Here is a 24,352-nt window from a genome sequence, read left to right on the forward strand (position 1 = left end):
AACCGTTTTCTTCGACGGTAAAGACAGAGAGAGAGGGACGGGAGACTCGTATAAACCGTCCACCTCTGTCTGCCCTGTTGATGGCCTCAACTCTCGTAAAAATGATAATTTTTCGTTCTTCATTTTCTTTATGGACAACTTAAATGCTAATGACTAAAAAAATTTAATATAAGTCTACTTAGTCAGAGGTAATGTGCGCCCCACAGTGGTAGTGGCTGAGGAAGTTGGCCGCTGCGGTGTACTGTAGAGGGTGAAGCTTCTCTTTCGTGTGACTTAAATCCCCCCCAAAAAATGTCAGCAATTTTCACTATTCCTACCAACTGCGGGTGATGGTAGCGTGTGACCCGAGCTGGCACAACAAGGTGATTGCAGCAGTGGAGGCGAAACAAAAGACTTACTTGTTCTTACAATTATTTCCCAAAAAAACAAACAAATATAATGAGTTAGAAGAGTAGTGAGGCATTGGCTTGAAAAATACGCCTCGTGAGATAATGTCTTGTTTTCTCGTCACCTGCAGAATGTTAACCCTTTTCACTCCGTCTCTGTGTACCGAGAAAAGGCTTAGTATACAGTGTACTATATCCGCTCTTACTCTAACAAGCCGTCTATGAGACCCACTTAGAAGGTTCGCTAATGTGTGTAGTTTACTGTATAGTGTCCCTATGAGGCGTCACTGTCTTGGCAACACTAACTGAATTACGTAACCTAACCTAACCTAATCTAACCTATCCTAACCAATCGGCTTTTTGATTCAGATATAAACATTATTTTTACTCTTGACATAATTTACCCCCAAATTGATAATAAATAAGTTTCATTATATAAGATAGAGGTCATTAGAATAGAGTTTGGTCACGTGTGTAAAGTTAAGTAGTACCAAGTTCCTCTCCACGCTCGTTTAGTTCAGTAAATCTTAACTATTTCCGGGACAACTGGCTGCTGAATAATTCTAAGGTTAGGTGTAAAAATGACCTGGCTTACTGCCCACCTCCCTTGACCTAGCACTGACCCTACTTTTGGCTTTTCTGACCTGACTCTCTCTGTCTTTTAATTACCGAGATTCTCACTAACTGGCCCCTTAACAACCATTCAATATTCCAACTAATTAATTCCTAATACCTGTATAGATTCACCTTAACCCTTAATTACCTTCTGGATAACCAGTTAGCTGAGGTATAATTAAGTCTATCCTGGTATATTGCTAAACACTAAGTCACTCTGTGGAGTGTTTGTATTAGTGTGGCGTCAACATACTGGATGATTATTGGTCAATATTACTGCTGACCTGACCTGACCCCCCACCCCATCATCCCCTCACCCCCCTCCCCCCAGAATATATTAATTTGATCACTTTATTTACTTCATCTGAGTGCCTCCCTCTCCATATCTTCTCACTCCACATCTTCCTCCCACTCCACATCTTCCTCCCACTCCACATATCCTTCTCAAATTAATATTAATCCTTGGTGCGTGTTCTACAGGATGCCGGGGAGGCTGCGTGTGGAGGATGAGGACTGGGGGGGTGGTGGTGCTCTCTCGACGCTTGTAGGGACGGCCGTATCCATGGTGCTGGATCCTGAAGAAGACTACCTCAATCTTTCTCTCGTCAACGCTTCTACAGGTGGGTCCTCTCTTGTTTTAGTAGTAGGGCACCCTAGTTCACCCAGCTGTAATTGGGTATCTAAGCATACAGATGGGGAAAGCTGAAGGTATCTATAGAAAACTTTTCACGCTAAGCTGGCCCGTAAGCCCCGCCCCATCGTCTATAGCTACAAAAAACTAATTGGTTCCCCTGAGCGTTCTACCTTCCCCCAGACTGCCTTGAAATTATTTGCATTTTTACAGTCCAGATATATAACATTATTTTAGATAATAATAAGTTTGCTTACCAACTGTGAACTCATTCAGTTTGAATTTTCTATGAACCAATCAACTATTAGTATAGAAGAGGGGCGTGGCATATGGGCCAGGTTAGCATGGAAATACTATTGTGCAGAGCCTCTCACACTAGCTCCTTCTGTGCTGTAAAAAAAGGCTTAGTCTACAGTATATTGTACCCACACTACCCCTAACGAGGTGTCAGGTCCATGCCACTCACTATAATCTTCACCTCCTAATAGGGATTTTGGATATTTTCAGTAACAAAGTTGTATACATAAGCGGCTTTACTGCAGAGACTCACACACACTGGAAGACATACGAGGCAAACACTCACTGTACGACACTCAGCTGTAGTGTGATGTATTTTGGAGTGTAAGAACTTATATTACTACGGTGTTAGAGAGATAGGTAACACATACACTATCCCATTACTCACTGGTGCACACATACACACTCGATAGTGACACCATATTGCACTCTAGATTCACAGGTAAACTTATGACCAAAGATCCTCCAGAACATTAATGTTTAACACGGATGCTTTATTATATGATTCATCTCTGTGTAGCTTAATAGTTATATTATACACGTGATAATAATGTGTTTCATCATATACAGCCACTCGGGGTGATCGATCAATTTCAGAATGAACACTACGACTCATGTTGTATCGGTAGGGTTGTCAAAATCCTTCGTCCTTTGTGAAATATTTTCTTAACACAATTTCGTAAAGATTGTTTTTTTGAGTGACTGTGCAACATTGCAGCTGTGCATTATTTCACTCCAGAATGTCTCGTTACTAAAGCATTACGGAGGACTGAGAGACGAGCTAGTCTTCAAGGGAAATGAGAGAAGGGTTATTGAGTCAATGGCGTGTGTGTGACCTTGGCCAAGCTCCAGTTAGGTTATTGGTTTAGAAACTGTCTATAAGCCCGGTGTGATGAGAGGTCTACCCAGGTGGTAACGTCTCTGAGTACGGGTTTGGTATCCTCACCGCCCCTGACCAATGCCTCTGTGTTAGAAGAGAGATGAGACAATTATTTCTTTTATCATAACACAACAATATCATATTTGTCATTTACTGATTCTCAACCTAACCTAACCTAACCCCCCCCCTCCCAGGTAGCGTTACGGTGTTTAATCATCAGCTGACATAAAGTAGGGTGGCTAATCTTCACCTGATTTCCTTTTATATTTTTCAATGTATTATTCACGTCTCGCTGTAGATCATCCTGTGAATAATGATCCAATATATCTTCATACTTCTCACAGCATATTGTATATTTCTTGCCACCTCAGCAGAGTCTCGCCACACTGTCTATATAAATCTGTCTGCAAACATATATTGCTTCACGTCCTGATAGATAGGCAATATTGCTCGCTCTTATTTTGGTATCTGAGACCAAACCCAATGACAGCTGAGCCTCCCTCGAGGTTGTCCTTCACGGGGAGGAATGAGGGGGAAGAGAGCAGAGATAAAGTGGAGGAGGACCTTTGATGTGAGACTTGAATAGAAGGGGGCGACGCGGAAAGATCGGGAGAGTGTGGGGAGAATAGATGAAAGAGATATGGGGGGGGAGGGAGTATGGGGGATTGGGGAGGCTAGAAGAAGGAGGTGTGAGGGGAGAAAGTGAGAAAGATATGTGGGAGTGTGAGGGGGAGACAGAGGTGTGTGGGGAGGAGAGAAGAAAGAGGTGTGGGTTGTGAGGGGGAGACAGAGGTGTGTGGGGAGGAGAGAAGAAAGAGGTGTGGGTTGTGAGGGGGAGATAGATGTGTGTGGGGAGGAGAGAAGAAAGAGGTGTGAGGGAGGAGGCACTGATCCCTCACATTCACTCCCAATAGGCACTCATCTCTCCCACTCGCTCGCAATAGACACTCATCCCTCTCAACGTAGAAAAGAGAGGGAAAGTGAGAGATACACAAGAGAGAGAGAGATGGATAGAGAGACAAAATTTACGTTAAAATTACCCTTGAGATTTTGCGTTAACTAGATACGTTCACTTTATACCTGACAAGACTAAGGTTCTGTCTGCTTTATTTTTGTCTCTTAACGGGTACCAAGTGAACGTATCTAGTTAGGTTAGGAAGCCTCAGGGTAAATTGGGCCCTGTTAGTGGGGATCGTAGCTCTAAATATACCAGTTAACAACATTATTTTATCCTCAATTACGAGAAATAATCATCATTCAATTCCTGGAGACTCGCATTACAAGACTCACTGCGCAGTATTTACGTAAGAACTCTTTTTTTTTTATCCAATCCCGGTGTAAGATAATACTCCCAGGGAAGTACTTTTGCAGGTAAGGAAATACTGCGTGACTTTATCAACCTTTTGGGCTGTTATCTCCCCTGGTCGTCCGTCTGCCGTGATTTCACCCAACCAAAATAGACATCGACTGTGGATTCACATAACGGCGGAAAATTACACCAGACAGATACAAATGAGGGGAAATGGACTGGAATTCGATGCCAAAATGCGACCTTCTTTAATAAAGTGATTCTCTTTAGGGGGTTCCAAGCCGTCAAGAGAGTTAGGTTGGTGCCAGGGCGTCGATCTAATGCAGATACTCTCTTATATCTATAACTTGTTTTCAGACGTTTATGAAAAAAATTGAAATTTATGATAAACACGCGAATCAGATTTTTTTTTCAATTTCACAGAAAAAATAATAATCAAGGCGTCCAGCATCCCTCGAGCCTGGATTATTTCCGATGTTCAGATGTTTTATTGTGTGTCAGATGAGCTTTAAGCTGTTATAAATTATGGAGATTCTTTGTAAATAAATACTGTGACGTCCTCTAAGGCTGACTGTCTTCTTCCCTCCGCAGTTGTCCCGACCAACAGCAGCGAGTTGGCGGGTAAAGACATCGTGCGTCACCTCAAGCCAGCCTACCAGGTCCTCATCACTGTCTTCTACGTCTTTGGCATCTTGGGCAACGTCGCCGCCCTCTTCATCATCACCAAGAATGAGACGCAGAGATACAGGAAACAGGTGAGTTGTTATCTCTCTCTCTCTCTCTCTCTCTCTCTCTCTCTCTCTCTCTCTCTCTCTCTCTCCCAGGCACTCATTTTCTCCCTCTCTCTCTCTCTCAGACGTTCATGCTGCGCTGTCTGGCCGGGAACGACTTACTGGCGCTGCTGGGATCGTTCGTGCAGATGTACGTCCAACTCTACCTGCCTAACGCCAACGGGAAGTTACTGTGTGCCTCCAGGATCATCTTCAGGGCCTTTGGGCTTGGCTCAGGCTGCGTCGCTCTTGTGATGGCTGTCGAACGCTGGCTGGCCCTCACACACCCCTTCACCTACCAGAAGGTTAGTGGCGTCAGGCTGGAGCTCACTCACTCACTCACTCGCTCAACCAGCTATCAAGGGGTGACTCAGAGGTCTAACTAACTGGGAACTTGCTAACTCTTTTAACTTCCTTATCCTGAAGAACATTATCCTTCCATCGAGTCCCTTCACCCGTAAGAATATCAGTACCAGGTGGATGACACTCCTTCACCTGGTAGAAGACTCCTGACCACTTAACCAGGAAGTTAATTAGTGGCAAGTAGGTACATTTGCCCCCTTATCCTTACCTGTTCTAATACCTTTATAGTTTAACTTCATATAAACTCAATTCCAAAATGACTTTATCTCCAATTTCCGTCACTTTTCTGTTTCCTCTTTGGGACGGGAACAAAAGGAGTTGACAGGACAAGGTGGTACACTGATAAACAGAAGGACAGTTAGACAAAACGGGAAGACAGGTGTGTATGTTCCGTGAGGATTGACACATATACCTGTACCTGTATACCCAGTTTAGGAAGGTTGAATTAGTAAGTGTGGGGGAGAGGAGGGCATGGGTTGAACAGGAGGCCATGGGTTAAACAGGAGGCCATGGGTTGAGCAGGAGGCCATGGGTTAAACAGGAGGCCATGGGTTGAGCAGGAGGCCATGGGTTGAACAGGAGGCCATGGGTTAAACAGGAGGCCATGGGTTGAGCAGGAGGCCATGGGTTGAAGAAGAAGTTTGTCTGTCTGTATTTCATCTGTTTACCTTCTCTTCTGTTTACTTTCTCGAGTGTTTACCTTCATTCTCTTGTAATACATCTTCCCTCACTTCATGACCTCTTGACCTCATGACCTCTTGACCTCTGGCACTTGGTGAGATTCTCCTGTCACCTTCACTTACCTTATAACGAGACAAACAAAGACTCAAGACCTCTGTTGCTTCCTCGGGGTAATTTGGTGAAATCAACGCGTTTGAGGGTATTCTGGGCGCTGATTGGCCCTTTTGCTTTCCTTCATGTCCAATAGCGTTTCTCTCATACTAGATTCACCATCTTAACCTAAATTAACCTTAAGTAATCTAATCTAAGATAATTTGACCTAAATTAATGCTAACCTAACTCATCTTGACCTTACATTACATAACTTAACCAAACCTACATATCTGTGTGTCTGTCTGTCTGTCTGTCTGTCTGTGTCTGTCTGTGTCTGTCTGTGTCTATCTGTCTGTCTGTCTGTAAGAAATGCAATATTAAACACCTGAAACATTCTCTGACTTACTCCCGTGATCAACTCTCCCCACAGCACGTAACACACGCTGTGATCCGACGGTCGATCTTGGGCCTGTGGACGTTCAACCTGCTGGTGGTGTGTGCGCCTTTCGCGGGGTTTGGTCTCTGGTACGACGAGAGCTTCACCCCGCCCTGCGTCCGCTACCGTCTGGCCAAGTCCGTCCTCGACCGCACCTACGCTTATCTTGTCTTCGCTTACGGTAACCTCCTCGTAATTATAATATTGCAACAGTAACACATCAGTAGTAATCTTGCAACAGTAACACATCAGTAGTAATCTTGCAACAGTAACACATCAACCGTAATCTTGCAACAGTAACACATCAACCGTAATCTTGCAACAGTAACACCAACAGTAATCTTGCAACAGTAACAACAGCATATCAACAGAATCTCGTGTTTGTTATTGTCGTAGTGTGAGTAATGAATACACCTGCTTTTATGCTCATTAAGTTACCTGTGTTTTGGGGCCACATAGTCACCTGCGTTTTAATTCACTTAGGCACCTGTTATTAGGTCTAATTAGGTACCTATTTTTTTAGGTTCACAGTCACCTGCTTGATACTCCACTTACTCACCTGTCTGGCAACCCACTCACCTGTCTAGCAATCCTCTTTACCTCTCGTATTCTTAGTGTTTCATAACTAATGGCGCTGACACATCCTAATCTACACTTTCATCAACACACTGCCTTCCTACACGACCACTCAGTAGCCCTTCACCCCACCTGACCCAGATTCGTGTCTTAAGCTGAGTTAATTAGATTTCGTTGACCTCACTAATGGCATGCACCTGAAAAATCTCCACCCCAGCTTATTTCACCTGAAGGTTAACCACCCTAGCACTATTAGGGGGGGGTCGGTTAGGTTACAGCGGGCCTATTGGCCCATACTGGGCAGTGGGCAGTCCCATTTACACCCAGCCCCTATTGCTCATATATCCATCCAACCTAAGTTTGAAGCTATCCAGCGTATTCGAGTTAATGATGATATTTGGTAACATGTTCCGGTCGTCCACAACTCTATTTCCAAACCAGTGTTTACCTATTTCGCGCCTAAATCTAAATTTGTCTAATTTAAAACATTGTTACGAGTTCGCTCCTGGTTGGAAATTTTGAGTACCTTTGTAATGTCCCCTTTGTTTAGCCCTGACTTCCATTGATACACCTCGATCATGTCGCCCCTCGCTCTACGTCTCTCGAGGGAGTGCAAATTAAGATGCTTGCAAATTAAGATGCTTGCAAATTAAGATGCTTGCAAATTAAGATGCTTGTGCAAATTAAGTTAGGTTAGGAAAAGGTTAAGTTAAGTTAGTTTTAGGATAGATCAGTTTAGGTTAGGTTCAAGTTAGCATTAGGGTGATTAATGATTAGGTGAAATAAACAAGGATGGAGGTTAATTCAGGTGATCCAAGTGACGTCACCCTCGTCGAAAAGGTCAAGGGTTACACACACACACACACACACACACAAATCACACATTTTACCTTCCTCGACGCACCTGATGGACGATATGTCAACACACTGTATAATATATTCTGTATTTGGCATAATATAAGACTCTCAGCTTACACATGCATCGGGGACGCGTACACTGGCTCCAAAAAATGTCTTAGCGGTTGCGGTCGATGAATTTCACAATGAACACTACGACTCCTGCTATTTCGGTATTGTCAGAATCCTTCGTCCGTTGTGTCATATTTGTCTCGTAGAAAATCATTTAATATACTTTTTGGTGATGCGTACAGACACACAATAAGAACTGTGGTCAGACCTCTTAGTTCTGTCGAGGTGTAGTGATTTATTGTTGGGGTGGAATATATTATTGTTGTTTCTGTTAGTGTTTTTGTCTTCGTTGTGTTCTTGGTGTTTGCTTTCTTAGTTCTGTTGTTGCTGTTATTTTTATTTGTTATTGTTGTTGTTTTTGTTAATTCAATGACTAAACACGAATCAGTTTACAGAATTTATTATCTACGAAGATCAGTGAAAAGCTAAAAATAAATAAAGGGGGGTGGGGAAGTAGATTTTTTTTATATAATTTTGTTTTTCATTTTATTTTTACCCAGAATATACTTTATGAGGAGTCTGTAATGGCTTAAACCTTTCAACGGGATAAAACACGGAAATAAAAGTCGATAGTTAGGTTAGGTTGGGTTTACACATTTGATTATTTTTTTTTTATCTAGGATTGTGTAAGGTGGATGATTTTAAAAAGGTCTATTCCTTGCTCACCCCCTAGCGAGCGACCTTGTGCGTCCTGGGAGAGTAAATTGCCAATATCCTTAGTGAGGGAGAGGATGATGTCACACGTAAACAGACATTAATGATGTGGATAATAGAAGGACTTAAACCCTCTGATGGAGCTAAGTCATGTTGATAATTATGACTCTCTCTTTATATATCTTTGTTACTTACTTATTTAACGATATTTAAGTTTACTAATATAAATATCAGAGAGTTTACCATACACTGTGTAATGATAGAGAGCTTGTGTGTAAAATTTAATCGCATAGTTTTCATTTACACTTACACAATGGTACGATAATTCTAGGTTATTTGTATATATTTTTTTTCATTTACTCACTTGCCAGATTCTTTACTGACCCCGCTACCTCCTTCATCCCCTCCTGCAGGCATGGTGATGTGTGCCGTGATCGTCTGCTGTAACCTGGCGGTGATCCGGGTACTGTGCAGGATGCGGGAACGTCTACTACCTCGCCGTCATTCCAGAGCCTCCTGCCGCAGCTCGTCCTCTACCTGCGGCGATCACTCCATGAACCACGCCACCGTAGAGGAGCTCTCCTTCGCCCGTCTCATGGCAGTTCTCTCTATCTTCTTCGTCGTGTGTTGGGTCCCGCAGCTGGTGAGTCTTCCTGTAGGTGAACCATCCTGACCAATGACTGATCTGTGTTACCCTAAGACTGATCATACTGTGACCCTAAGACTGATCATACTGTGACCCTAAGACTGATCATACTGTGACCCTAAGACTGATCATTCTGTGACCCTAAGACTGATCATACTGTTACCCTAAGACTGATCATACTGTGACCCTAAGACTGATCATACTGTGACCCTAAGACTGATCATACTGTGACCCTAAGACTGATCATTCTGTGACCCTAAGACTGATCATATTTAGTCCTCTTGCTTGACCTTCCTATGATGGTCAGTGATGCCACATACTGACCCGCGCTCTCCCCTGCCCACAGACTACCATCATCGTGGCACAAGTGGTGGGCGCCAACAAGGGTATCTACCGGCTAGCTGACGTCTTCATTGCCCTCAACTTTACCCTTGACCCGTAAGTGTGTGTCTCTCTCTCTCTCTCTCTCTCTCTCTCTCTCTCTCTCTCTCTCTCTCTCTCAAACATCACAGACTTCACCTCACTATACCGTCGAATTACATCTCCATGACTACCAACTCACTCTCCATCTTTCACCGGTAATTATCTCAGCAACATCACCCGGTTCTTGTTGTTTCCTTTGCCTAGAATTTAATTTGTTTACATTCAAAAGTCCCGTCGCTTCTTCTGGTATTCCACGAACCCCTGAGATCCAGACTCTTGAACCCGAAGCCGAACACACTGATGAATTATTCTCTCCATAATTGCTTCGGATTCATGAGTCTGAATCTCTGGGGTTCATGGAATAGCAGAAGCGACGGGACTTTTTGTGAGCGATTATACGACGTGTGAAGAGGCTACGCATGACGCCACGGGCAGTTTCGCGTGAACGTCAGAAGAAGTCGCCTACAATTTGCGAAATCAAGTCTTCCCTTGGATACACAAACTATAGCGAGGGTCAATGGGCTTTTATTTTTATGTTTTCTCCCACACTTAAACACTCGTGGCCTCTCAGTATATCCACGACCGAGACAGTTTCGAAATATCACGGAGAGAATTTGGGGTTAACGAGAGGCTTTATATCTCCTTCATAATTACTGGGAAAGCAAAAAACACATAAGTGTCAGTGATCATCCTCAAGCCGGTGTGTGAACGATGACATCTGCCCCTCCAGAGATTCCACAAAACATCGTAAAACCTGATAAAAACATTAGACAACACTTAAGAGCTGAATCCCATTGAAAATTAAACACCATTATCATCACTACACTCACACTATAGTAATAAACAGAGGATAGTGTTATAGTGTTGTATAGTGACACATTGCAGCGGTGTCTTGAGCTCAATATAACCAAACACACCGGGTGCATCTTTCGCCCTGAGTTCATTCGTCTGATCCTTCTAATTAAAAGGGAACCTCACGACCTATTAATCCAGGCCAGACGTTTTCAAGTGTCCCCGTTCTTAAGGTGGTGGTGGTAGTGGTGGTAGTGGTGGTGGTGGTGGTGGTGGTAGATAGTGGTGGTGGTAGTGGTGGGTTGTAGTGGTAGGTGGTGGTGTGGTGATAGGGTGGTGGTGGTAGTGGTAGTGGTGGTGGTGGTGGTAGTGGTGGTGGTTGTAGTGGTAGGTGGTGGTGGTGGTGATAGTGGTGGTGGTGGGGCAGAGGTCGAACTACACCATTATTTACACCACAAGGTCTTACCCCACAAGAAGCACCTGTCCACCACAAGGCCAAACACATCAGGTACTGTTCACTAAGACGTTTTGTTATCTGTTTCATCAAGATCAACGTCCTCTCTCTTAATCACCCTAAACTTATTCTTTTTTTTTTCAATTAACAAAAAATCTAAACTACTATATGATTGTTTTCTATAATAACTTTAAGTACAGTAAATAAAACTTAAAGGGGCTTTTCAACAGACTTTCCATCTTAATGTGTTGTTGAAGAAGATTAAATAAAAGCATCTGACTTTATGTTCCAGTAATATTTTCGTACAACATAACATAACGAGTAAACAATTTGCTGTACCAATGACAAAATCAAGCATGGACTTATATACACATATCATTACCTCATACGGGAGCTGTGTCACACCTCTCTCCCAGGTACATGTACGTGCTGTTCCGTCGCAAGCAGCGCTACAGTCGACGTCACCTGAGGAAGCTGGTCACCTACCTGTGTCCTAACCGCCTGCAGGGGTCTACTGACCGAGGCCTCATCACCAACTCGGTCAGGTCGTCGTCACACACCTCCCACAACACCAACGGTCAGTTCCTGGACCCCTTTAACCTGTTGTTTCTTACCTGGGTGTGTGTTGGTAAACAACTATACATACAGGGTGCTAGTATACATACAGGGTGCTAGTATACATACAGGGTGCTAGTATACATACAAGGTGCTAGTATACATACAAGGTGTTAGTATACGTACAGGGTGCTAGTATACATACAAGGTGTTAGTATACATACAGGGTGCTAGTATACATACAGGGTGCTAGTATACATACAAGGTGCTAGTATACATACAAGGTGTTAGTATACATACAGGGTGCTAGTATACATACAAGGTGCTAGTATACATACAAGGTGTTAGTATACATACAGGGTGCTAGTATACATACAGGGTGTTAGTATACATACAGGGTGCTAGTATACATACAAGGTGCTAGTATACATACAAGGTGTTAGTATACATACAGGGTGCTAGTATACATACAGGGTGCTAGTATACATACAAGGTGCTAGTATACATACAAGGTGTTAGTATACATACAGGGTGCTAGTATACATACAAGGTGCTAGTATACATACAAGGTGTTAGTATACATACAGGGTGCTAGTATACATACAGGGTGCTAGTATACATATTGGGTCGCCAATTCAGATACAGTATTACACCCATTATGTATTTCACTAAGATTCATTACCAGGTCTAACCTTTCATTAACTAATACTTGAAAGTACTTAAATGTATTCAAGTATATTTCATCAAGTACAATTACAGTTTATTGGTGTATATTTTTAGTGGTGGTGAAGAGGAACACGTACATAGGAGTGATTCTGTGTACAGGTGTGAGGTTAATCTGTACAGTCAGTGATCTCGTGTGCCTCCAGGGCCTGAGTCATGGGGGAAGCGTTATAAATTAAGAGGTTTTGACTGACTGACTGACATATCGGAATCTAAGCGACTTTTTTGGATGATTTTATTGAATCTCACTGAATATTGGTTGAGATTTGGGTTGATTTCAGTGAGGTTATCTACTTTTTGAGTTGAGAGAGTTAACAGCAATGAACTAGCTCGCTGTAGTGAAGGTTATGTTATCTCAGTAGAAAAGTTGTAAGATGAGACACGCGAGTGGCATATATGACACCTCAGGCAGCTTCTCCTTCACACACACACACACACACACACACACACACACACACACACACGCATTATTTTAACTGCTGATAATTAATGTGATTACTAAAGTATTATACATGTTTAAAAGACCTTAGGTATTAAAGCACTGTAATGTATTTTAATGTGGGGTTTGGTTATTATAAGGCAATGGCAGTATTATGAATTGGTGTTTCTACAGACACTTTATGCGTTATTATGTGTATTACTTACATTACTTTACATACATGATTCTTGATAGACTTTAGGTTAGAGAGAAATCATAACTTATTGAATTTTTCTGGGTACCGTTACGTTGATTGGCTGTCACAAATGGTTGCAGACTATAAGATAACCAATCAGCTTGGATTTGGGAACTCATCGTTATGTCCAGCAAAACATTCTTCAGGTAAACTCCTCTCTAATTTGTTGCAGTAGGAGAAATAATTCAAGTTAGTTCATTGTCTGTACACTCTCTCACTGAACTATTCTAAGACTGTGAGGAGGAGGAGAGGGCTACGTGTGTATCCTCTCGAGTTGTTGTAATAAACTTTATCCTGCAACACAGTTAACTGAGACTGGTGAAAGATCAACAGGTTCTTGAGGACAGTTATAAACATTTACAAGAACATCGTAGACCTCTTACTCTCTCGTCAGGTTTGGCAATGTATCACAGCGACTCTACATCTTTTCATCATTAATCATTGCACTGCGCTTTTGACTTGGCAGCACCAATGGCAGTTTTGCTTTATGTTATTTTGCCATTTTATTAACTGCTGCATATTGCTTTATCTATGCAGTGCTTACAGTTTTGTGCTTAAAGACATGGCCAGTGAAACAATAACATTACAGAGATTAGATTACTGGGACAAAACCCTAAAAATAGTGTATGTATTATGTAACAGTGTGGTAGATCAGTGTGTATTAAGTACTCTCAAGGCAGTGTATACAACCCTATATGTCTTACTAGCCTTATTCTTATTTGTTTGGTTATAACATTTACATATTTTATTCTGTCTCTAAAATATATCTTTTTAATATCAACCTCTGAGTTTTCTCACAATTGTTCTTCTAATCTGTTTCCTCACACCATCCCTCCTCCAGTTACCTGTCTGCACACTGTCTTTCTCAGAGCAATAACACTTGTAGTCTACCATACCAAACATCTCTTCAGTTAGAGTTTTGTTCTTATAGAAACCTTTGTTTTACTTACTGCAGGCTCAACCAAGTGTAGAGGGCCGAGCTGCCGAGATAGACCCCTAATTATGAAGGTATTCAGCAACACCAGCAACTGTGACAGGACAGAAGCCCATAATTTTGGCAATAATCCTTCATTTCTCTTTTATCTGTCCCTACTTATGTCCGTGTGTAAGACCATGCATGAATCCCTCGCTTAGGAAGAGGCGGTATTAGCAGCTTCAGTTTTACCTGTAGCTTCCGTGACGTTACATATTGCACTCCCATTCAACGTGACCTGTGGCTTTTCTCCTGACGGGGTTGTCTCTAGTGTTGATTTCCCCTTCTGTGTCCCAATACCTCCTCTCCTCCCTTGCTCTGTTATCCTGCCTGCTTCTATGGCACCTATCAACACTGTTCTCTCGACCTGTACTTGATGTCCACACCATCTGAGGTCCTCCCACTCCCTTAACTATTCTCTCTGTTGTCTTCTTTACAGTTCATTCTCCTCCTCCTCCTCCTCCTCCCCCTTCTCCTCCTTTGCTACTCTTGTTCTTACTGCATCCACTTTGCCCATAGTGCCCTGGATAGCCCCCCACCTGCCCTCTTAACAGCCCTCTAGCCCATGTAACAGCCCTCTCACCCTCTCTTTCGTCTTCCTTATTATACCTCTCAGTCATCACAGGATCAGAAGGTTATTGTCAAGTCCCGTGCTGTCTGGTGTCTGTCTGTCAACATCTTTCTCCACTTTGGTTCCTCACTAACGAATGCACAGAACCACAGGGAAGCTTGAATGCTCATGATGCTAAGATGTGCCTGTTGATAGCGGCCGATTAAGAGGGGGATCAGTTAATGAGTTAATGACCATATATTTTGTCCCTCAGCGGCCAAGGAGTCATCCGTATTTTCAGCGGACTTACAGTAGTACTTTCTCCCATCACTACACCCGTACCGTCACAACACCCATACCATCTCTACACCCGTACCATCACTATACCCGTACCATCACTATACCCGTACCATCACTACACCCGTACCATCACTACACACCATCACTTACCATCTTCCTTGTCCCTATGAATCTGTCCCCCGTGTCTCGAACCTTTCCCTCAGGTCATCGCCGGTAGTGACGACAGAGCATGATCTAGTACTGTACTGCTGTTGTTTCTCCCTCCCATAGTGCTGCCTTCTCCCTCCCATATAGTGCTGCCTTCTCTCCCTCCCATAGTGCTGCCTTCTCCCTCCCATAGTGCTGCCTTCTCCCTCCCATAGTGCTGCCTTCTCCCTCCCATAGTGCTGCCTTCTCCTCCCATAGTGCTGCCTCTCCCTCCCTATGGTGCTGCCTTCTCCCTCCCATAGTGCTGCCTTCTCCTGCTTGTAATACATCTGTCATTAAGGCCAGAGATGTGTAGCTTGATATAAATGTCTTATTAGTAGACATCATTTATGTCTGGTAAGGTTGTATACATCAAGGCACGTTGACCATGTCTGACTGTTGGACTCTGACTCAGACGTTCACTACTGTACTTAATGACCAAACAGCTGGACCAGTAGTGCACGTGTCTTGTGTGACACACAGGGTGTTAGTAAGGCACCCAGTGTGACACAGGGTGTTAGTAAGGCACCCAGTGTGACACAGGGTGTTAGTAAGGCACCCAGTGTGACACAGGGTGTTAGTAAGGCACCCAGTGTGACACACAGGATGTTAGTAAGGCACCCACTGTGTTACACTGGGTGTTATTAAGGCAATCAAATTTACTGTACACCTGGCATAATAAGAGACAGCATCACCTGAGTTAAGGCCGCCGGTGTCTTTACCCTTTGATCAACTGTCTGGGATAACACCCATCATGGGCTAAACACTTCGAATGCACTAACAGTTCATTACTACTCTTAAAAGTGCCCTGCTGCTCTCCTAACACTGTCCCCCTTCCGGCTACCTGTACAGTGGGGCCAACAGTGTAGCCAAATTCCTCAAAAATTTACTATAATAATTAAACAGACTTAACCATGAACGTAAGGTCTTCTCAACAGTAGGAGGAAGTGTTTTACTCTCGCCTCAGTACCCCGCTTAAACTGCTTTAACCTCAGCCCCGCCCGGCTTATTCTTCTCAGTACCTCCCTCAAGGTAGCGTCATGCTCAGCTGGAGTAGCACCTCTGACCACAACGTTGTCCACTAATACCGTGACACATGGTAACCCCGCCAGTAGGCTTCTGGAACATGACCACAGCAGAATGAATGTCAAAGGAAAGTCTTGTAAACATTTTATGGCCTTGAGATGTACAGTATTTATTACCATATATTTTTGAGAGGCTTCACCACCCTCTGTCTGACTGCATTGGCCTGACTCATGTCTTGTTTACTGAACAGCTTACAGTCTGACACGGGAGTAAACAATTTATCCACTTTTGGTAAGGGTTACTGCTCTTAGGTGGCCACTGTACTCACAATTAACTTAAAATCACTACAAATTCCGTGCCAGTACTGACGTTAAGTAATAAAAGTAAGGCTTGGTCATAATAATAACTTCGACCACTGATCAGGCGGGTTGTGTGAAGTCATAGAAGAGAGAACTGGCTTGAGGCAAACAGAGGGCAGGGCAACAACTGTAAACCGTGTAATAATAATAATAATAATAATAATTAACGGTTTATTGAAAGAGCTTGGCAGCCAGAAGGCTGAAAATATACAGTTACATATTTGGGGAATGGGTTACGAATTACAAATAATATACAAGTAACATAAGTGACACAAATAAGACATATAATAACTAGATGGGGAAAAGCTCAAACTACAGTTCATTTCAACATAGTGACAGTGTAAGGAGCAGTGTTAACTGGGAGTGAATACACTGATTTATTACAAGTGTGTGTGTGTGTGTGTGTGTGTGTGTGTGTGTGTGTGTGTGTGTGTGTGTGTGCGTGTGTGTGTGTGTGTGTGTGTGTGTGTGTGTGTGTGTGTGTGTGTGTGTGTGTGTGTGTGTGTGTGTGTGTGTTCATATCTACAACATAAGTTTATTGTTCTCAGATGCGTATTATCACAATGAAAATATTCACTAATTCACTTAGAGTCTTGCAATTAAAACATATATTGTACATTATCACAATTAGATTTCAGTTTTGGATTCACATATAAAATCGTGTGGTTTCTCCCTCCATCGGATTGGTGGAAGTAATGTATTTTAAACAATGTCTTCTTTATGCCTTCCCCTTTATGTCTTTCTTTATGTCTTCATTTTATGCTTTTCTTTGGTTTAATTATAGATCATTTTATTGACAGGAGACATCAGTGCCAAGAACACGGTATCCTCCAACACTGCCACTAGTGAAAAAGAGTATGTGCCTCTCCAACTACTGCTCTCCTCCACAAAGGCTACAGAAATTGACTGCAAGTCCTCAGTCATCTAAGGCGACGGAAGATACATGCTTTGTGAGCGAGCAGCTCCATATTTACAGCAGAGAAACTCAGAATCTTGAAACTGAAGCCACAGAAAACAGAATGTCTTACACCTTGTCAAAAGAAGCTGCTCTTAGTGGCCTGAACACACCAGAGGTAGATGAACACTCTTATGTTATCGTACACGCAGGAGAGAGTGACGGCAAAAACTCGTGGATTTGTTTGTCACAGGAAAATTCATTTTCAGTCTTTTGCGAAGAAATCAATAAAGAAGAAGATAATTCCTCTTTTAAAAACGTAAAGCGTTGGTCTTTCTGCTACGGTGAAGATGAAAGACTGGAAATTTTACCCAAATCACTTCATAAACATGGCCTGAGAAACAGAACCTGGCTATTAAACCCTTGGCACACGTGGAAAATGCCCCTCTGGAAAAGCCAAGGTGAGTTGTGGTCCAGAATGAAAACTGACGTGTAGTCCAGAGACACGCGGTCGAGGAGTGGTCGATGTCATTCGTGTATACATGAACTGTGTTGTTTACTGCGAGAGTATGCTCATAATTATATAAGTAAATGTGAACCACAATGTGTTGTTTGGTTAATGTGTTCTCTTATAAGGACGTGAGAACAAGTATAAGTATCTCACAGCTGTGCTTTAATGAACTGTTATGTGTGAACTGCAGAAAGTTTGAGTTGTAATGTGTTAAATGTGTATGAGCTGTTTAGAGGATCATGTGAAAAACTATTAGAGATGAAATGACAGCAGAAAATTGAGGTTTTATTGTGCTGGGTGTTTGTACTGTATTATGTAAAAAGTTATGGCTGTAATGCATTACCCGGTGAAAAGATTTTAAAGATTTGAATTACGATATTTTGAGAGTTGATGTAGGTTTAGTTGAGCTCCAGTAATAATATTGTACAGTGATGAAGTAATGGTTGAATACCAGAGTGAGGGAAGCATCTGGGTGTGTTAGTTCTGCAGAGGAAGTTTACTGAGTGACAATGATCCTCACTACAACTCAAGTCGTTACCATGAATCATGTCATTAACCTCAGTGTTGTGTATTATGTCCTTGTAACATTATCGTTGTGTGTTGAGATATTGATCAATATTGTATTTGATCGTAAAGCTTCAGTCCATTTATGTTTAAACAGTCCTGTACGTGCAAATATTATTATTGTACAAATACAAAAATTAGTAAATCATAAACCTCACCTCTAACTGTCCAGTGTTTGGTGAGTGATGCCTTCACCTCCTGACGAGTCTTGTTATGGGTGAGGGAATGACTGATACATACTCTACAATTATTCTTATTTTTGTGTTAATAAAGATAAGAAAAGTTGGCTAACTCTCGTCACGTGTTGGTGTCAATGTCAAACACTTTTACAGTATAAAGATAAACGTGAGATAAGACCCGAGTGTCTGTGTAAACTGTCTCTCTTTCTACCTCACGCCAAAGGACTTTATTCCACTTTTCCTATCGACTAACATTTACCTTTCAGGATCTAACCCAATAGATATTGCCTCACCATTTCTGCTGTCTTAGTTTTCAATGAATAATAACATTCACTTGTTACATGTTCCTGTATGTTACACAGTGCATACCTTGATAGGTGCACTATACTATAACGGCAGTGTAACAATTATATGTGGTCTTGAAACGCTTTTGTAACTAATAGTATAAGTCGGTCTTCACTTCTCAGAGCAGTGAACAGAAAATGTAGATCACAAAAACTATGAAATACCAGGACGGTGATAGAAGACAATCACTGCATGACCCAACATTTACTTGGGATCTTTTGATGGAGAGTTTCTGTTATATACGGTAATACCTTTTAGCAATGTTGAAATCATTTACCCAATTCAATAGACTGAGAAATGATTGTTAGAAATGTCAAGGTGAAATTGTTTAATTCGTGTAATTGTTTTGTCTCAGAGGGTAAGAGCGAAAGAAAATGCGGTCGTGTTAAGTGATGAAGTGTGGGATTGTACAATAGAGGGCCAGAGTGAGAGACCCAGAGTTACCATATTTGTATGGGGAGGAATAAAGGGATCCAAATAGAAAGAGGAAAATAATTAAGTAAGAGATGAAATAAGCTGTAAGCAAAATTAATAATACTAAGTTGAGAAAGTAGATGAATTTATTAGAGAAATTATGAGGAGGGGAAATGCAACGGTAGTAGTGCAGTGGAGTGTAAACGTAAGAGGGATAAGTTCTAAAGTAATGTCAAAGAGAACACATTGTTCCTGTATAAGATTGAAGGATAGTGTAAAGGCGTCATTATGGAGAGAGTTAGTGGTTTGAAGAGAGTTTTGTGGGGATAAAAAGTTTGAAAGTTACTTAAAACGTTCCAAAGTACTGTACCAACAATCTCTGGGCACTTTAGCTAAGATGAAGTGTGTACCAAATGTCCCTCTTTACGGTGGAGGATAGGAAGACCTTGCTGGAGCAGCTATGGACTGGATAAATCATAAAAGTTAGTCACCAGAAAAACTTACGAAATATTGTAAACGTTTGGGATAATTGGAGTCTAGCTGAATACTCCTGTGTTTGTATTGAGTTTAGCAAGTTAGTATGTGTTTGTGTGTGTGTGTGTCGGGAGGAAGGGAACTGCTCCAGCTTGTATATTATTAAACCTTACAAAGTTATGTTCTGGCTAACTCCCTCCAAGTGTAGGAGGCATAATACCTGTTCTCTTGTGGAGCAAATTTGGGCATTACTAATTTGCTTTATATGGCCAGTGCCACAAACAAACAAATGTTTGGATTTGAACATTTGTAATCAAAGGTGAAACGTGGTGGTTGAACATGAGTGATGTACTACAGAACATTCATAACTTGTAGTACAATGTGTAACTGAACAATATATATTCTATTATCTCTATTTTTCCTGAAGGTGTGTCCTCGTGTTTAGGCTGTACAGTACTGCATAGATATTGGTTTAGGAAGTCAAGTGTGTTGTCCGGATGACCAGAACAAATATGTCGTCGATATTTTGCATTGCCAACTTTCTTCTATTTTCTTGTCATAATAATCTATTGAAGTACCGTATGTCTATTAACTTGTGTCATTGATATGTACGATTGTACGTGTTCATTCATCTAAAAATGTGTTAACTCTACACCATTCCCGAACACTGTACAGTCACCCACAATAGTCTTGACACCCCTTGTGCTGCTCCGTCAACCCCAAGATTCAGACTCATGAACCTGAAGCAGTAGACACAGGTATTATTCTGTCCACGGATGGTTCGGATTCACGAGTCTGATTCTCGGAGTTCGTGAGCAGCAGAAGAGGCGACAGGACTTGTTTGTGACTGTACGTGGAGTAATAATGTTCCAAGTTTCTTAAGATATTCAGGTTGTTTTCACACATTTCTCACGTACACTGTTTGCTTTATCGGACTATATAAATTTCCTGCAAGTGTTTACAAAACATTTAGATGTTTATCGTAACTACAGATATTTGTTGAGTATATAGCGAATACAATTTTCTGATACACTAAATTAAATAATTAGATTTACTTAGAAATGTTATATACTTTCCTATAGGTAGTTCAGTCATCGAGTGTTTGAAATGTTGCTTTTAATGTTTACTGTAAAGTGTTTAGTTTCATATGGATGACTTTCATTTACGGTAATTATTCAAGAAAGAAGATAGAATATTCTATTAAAATATTGCATACCCTAAAGAATCTCCACCCCAGCTTATTTCACCTAACGATCAATCACCCTAACACTAACCTATCCTATTCTATCATATCTTCCCCTAACCTAACATATCCTAACCTAACCTAACCTAACCTAACATAACATATCCTAACCTAACCTAACATATCCTAACCTAACCTCATTCCCCTAGTGTTACGTGGTTTATATAAGTAAATACATAACCTTTACACACTGCAGGTACTTACTTAAGCTCTGTCACCCAAATTTAAGATGAAAGAATATATTTACGTTTAATTTTATACTACGATAAATATTTACTCACACAGATAGATGATTTAGGAGTCTTGTCTGATGTATGTTAGGTGTTAAGAATCGATTGACCAGATACAGTTTAGTTAATGTTGCTAATTATATTGTGCCGCTGCGAGAGAACCACCGTTTTCTTTCTTAACTTGTGGAAATTAATAGAAAACTAATATTCGAGTAATTATACCTATAACTAAAGAATTATTTTTATAGATCATTACAATAACACGCGGGGAAATAAAGATGATTCACCTACATCAGTGATTCTGGTGGGGGGGGGGATGAGGGTTTGTTAAAAGCTTAAGTGAGGCGTCATGTGATAAAGTTTGGGAACCACTGTCAGGAGTACAGTACTTGAAGTCTTTCCTGAAGACCCGTCTAAATAGTCTACCTACCGTTCCCTCATGTCGTGTACAGGTCTTCCCGAGTCAGTAGTGGTGTACCTAATACTATACGTCATTATACAGGGTGTCTCAATAATGTACACACACACAGCCTTAGAGATTTTCATGGAGACTGTGTTAATGTTTGTATTACAACAGCAACAGTGTCCTCACCTGTGGGGGACCTCACACATCAACAAGTGAGGGCGATGTTGATGTGATATAAACATTCATGAGAAGTCCACCAAAAATTGTTTGGCAGTGTGTATTAATGTTCTGAGACATCCTGTACTTATAGTTCATAGTAAAGCAAACTGAATCCAATCCATATATACATATATATATATATATATATATATATATATATATATATATATATATATATATATATATATATATATATATATATATATATATATATATATATATATATCACTTAACTATTGTAGTGTAGATTAATAATGTCATGACAAGAATAACCACTCTCAAAACATATTTCATACTGGACTGCATCATATAATACTGTGTCCATCATTCTGAAAGGAGCGCAACAGAGAGAAAATATTTTCTGATTATAATGGTAATTAGAATGAACTAAAAGTGGTTGTGGAATTGAAAAAATAAACCTTTATTTTTTTATAAATTCCAGTTTACCCGTTCCATTTAAATACAATATAATTATATACTGTAATGTGTACAATTATATAACCATACCTATTTATAAGAGACGTGTTAGATATTAGTACTGTATCGATATTAAGATGATATCAAGTGTATATTGTTTAAGTGGTGCACCAAACAAGAACTCCCAGACTGAACCCTCACACTGGTCGCATACAGTAGACCCTCCAGGTACATTAACAGCCATATTCACCACCTGTCCGGCACCACACTAGACCCTCCAGGTACATTAACAGCCATATTCACCACCTGTACGGCACCACACTAGACCCACCAGGTACATTAACAGCCATATTCACCACCTGTACGGCACCACACTAGACCCACCAGGTATTAACAGCCATATTCACCACCTGTACGGCACCACACTAGACCCTCAGGTACACATTCAACGGCAGCCAGGTACATTAACAGCCATATTCACCACCTGTACGGCACCACACTAGACCCTCCAGGTACATTAACAGCCATATTCACCACCTGTACGGCACCACACTAGACCCTCCAGGTACATTAACAGCCATATTCACCACCTGTACGGCACCACACTAGACCCTCCAGGTACATTAACAGCCATATTCACCACCTGTACGGCACCACACTAGACCCTCCAGGTACATTAACAGCCATATTCACCACCTGTACGGCACCACACTAGACCCTCCAGGTACATTAACAGCCATATTCACCACCTGTACGGGTACATTAACCACCACCTGTACGGCACCACTCCCTCCAGGTACATTAACAGCCATATTCACCACCTGTACGGCACCACACTAGACCCTCCAGGCAGCCATATTCACCACCTGTACGGCACCACACTAGACCCTCCAGGTACATTAACAGCCATATTCACCACGGCACCACTAGACCCTCCAGGTACATCAGCCATATTCACCACCTGTACGGCACCACACTAGACCCTCCAGGTACATTAACAGCCATATTCACCACCTGTACGGCACCACACTAGACCCTCCAGGTACATTAACAGCCATATTCACCACCTGTACGGCACCACACTAGACCCTCCAGGTACATTAACAGCCATATTCACCACCTGTACGGCACCACACTAGACCCTCCAGGTACATTAACAGCCATATTCACCACCTGTACGGCACCACTCTCTACTAATAATAGCTTATAGGTGTACAAATATTACATCGTCTATAGTACAATATAATGGAGCCCTGCAGCTACACGAAGACAAGCACCTAACACTTCAGTAATCACTCATAGGCTGTACCACATAGGCCCCCGCCCCTCTCCTTTCATGCCACACACAGCCATATACACCACTCCATACATGCCACACCAGCCCTGTACCACTCCATACATGCCACACACCAGCCCTGTACACCCTCCATACATGCCACACACCAGCCCTATACACCACTCCACATGCCACTCACCAGCCATATACATACCACACACCAGCCCTATACACCCTCCATACATGCCACACACCAGCCATATACACCACTCCATACATGCCACACACCAGCCCTATACACCACTCCATACATGCCACACACCAGCCATATACACCACTCCATACATGCCACACACCAGCCCTATACACCACTCCATACATGCCACACACCAGCCATATACACCACTCCATCACGGTGATCACGTGGTAACTGTTCTTCATTTAGTTGTTTAGAGAAACGAAAATGGACATAATTAATAAAAGGAGTTACTGATCTACGTGGAGAGTGAGTTGTGTTTATTAAAGGGTTTGAACAGTGCAGAAAGAACGAATATAGTTCATGTTCTTATGGATGTTTTAAACATCTATCAACTGTGCTATGCTGTACTGTGCTGTGCTGTGCTGTACTGTACTGTTGTCAGGTACTGTACTATAGTGGGGCGCTACAGGACCACATCTGAGGGTATGGTCGGGGAGGAACAAGGTGTGCACTAACTTAACCATCTTCATCTACTTAGGGATGTGCCATAACTACCTAATTTGACACTTTAATTTTTATCCTAGTTTTAATATTTTTTGTGTTTAATATTTTATGAATAGTTTTTATTATTAGCATTTGTGTTTTATCACTAATACATT

General features: G+C 41.8%; 1 protein-coding gene across 8 annotated transcripts in view; it reads left to right on the forward strand.

The window, feature by feature from the left end:
• The window catches only part of LOC121858208 (prostaglandin D2 receptor-like), a 134,265-nt gene extending 111,771 nt beyond the window's left edge, over nucleotides 1-22,494 (forward strand). For 5 of the 8 annotated variants that reach the window (XM_042354430.1, XM_042354428.1, XM_042354427.1 and 2 more), the window contains 10 exons: nucleotides 1,482-1,621; nucleotides 4,710-4,873; nucleotides 4,975-5,193; nucleotides 6,456-6,642; nucleotides 9,074-9,303; nucleotides 9,653-9,744; nucleotides 11,392-11,552; nucleotides 13,008-13,073; nucleotides 13,883-13,935; nucleotides 17,122-22,494. In XM_042354430.1, the coding sequence (XP_042210364.1) occupies nucleotides 1,483-1,621; nucleotides 4,710-4,873; nucleotides 4,975-5,193; nucleotides 6,456-6,642; nucleotides 9,074-9,303; nucleotides 9,653-9,744; nucleotides 11,392-11,552; nucleotides 13,008-13,073; nucleotides 13,883-13,935; nucleotides 17,122-17,712 (1,902 nt within the window). In that variant the 5' untranslated portion in view covers nucleotide 1,482 and the 3' untranslated portion in view covers nucleotides 17,713-22,494. The remainder of the gene's footprint in view (nucleotides 1-1,481; nucleotides 1,622-4,709; nucleotides 4,874-4,974; nucleotides 5,194-6,455; nucleotides 6,643-9,073; nucleotides 9,304-9,652; nucleotides 9,745-11,391; nucleotides 11,553-13,007; nucleotides 13,074-13,882; nucleotides 13,936-17,121) is intronic. The other 3 variants (XM_042354432.1, XM_042354433.1, XM_042354434.1) reach the window with 3 other exon arrangements.
• Nucleotides 22,495-24,352: the final 1,858 nt, after the last annotated feature.

The sequence above is a fragment of the Homarus americanus genome, unplaced genomic scaffold, assembly GCF_018991925.1.
Source record: "Homarus americanus isolate GMGI-L3 unplaced genomic scaffold, GMGI_Hamer_2.0 scaffold57980, whole genome shotgun sequence".
In the NCBI taxonomy this organism is placed as follows: Eukaryota; Metazoa; Arthropoda; class Malacostraca; order Decapoda; family Nephropidae; genus Homarus; species Homarus americanus.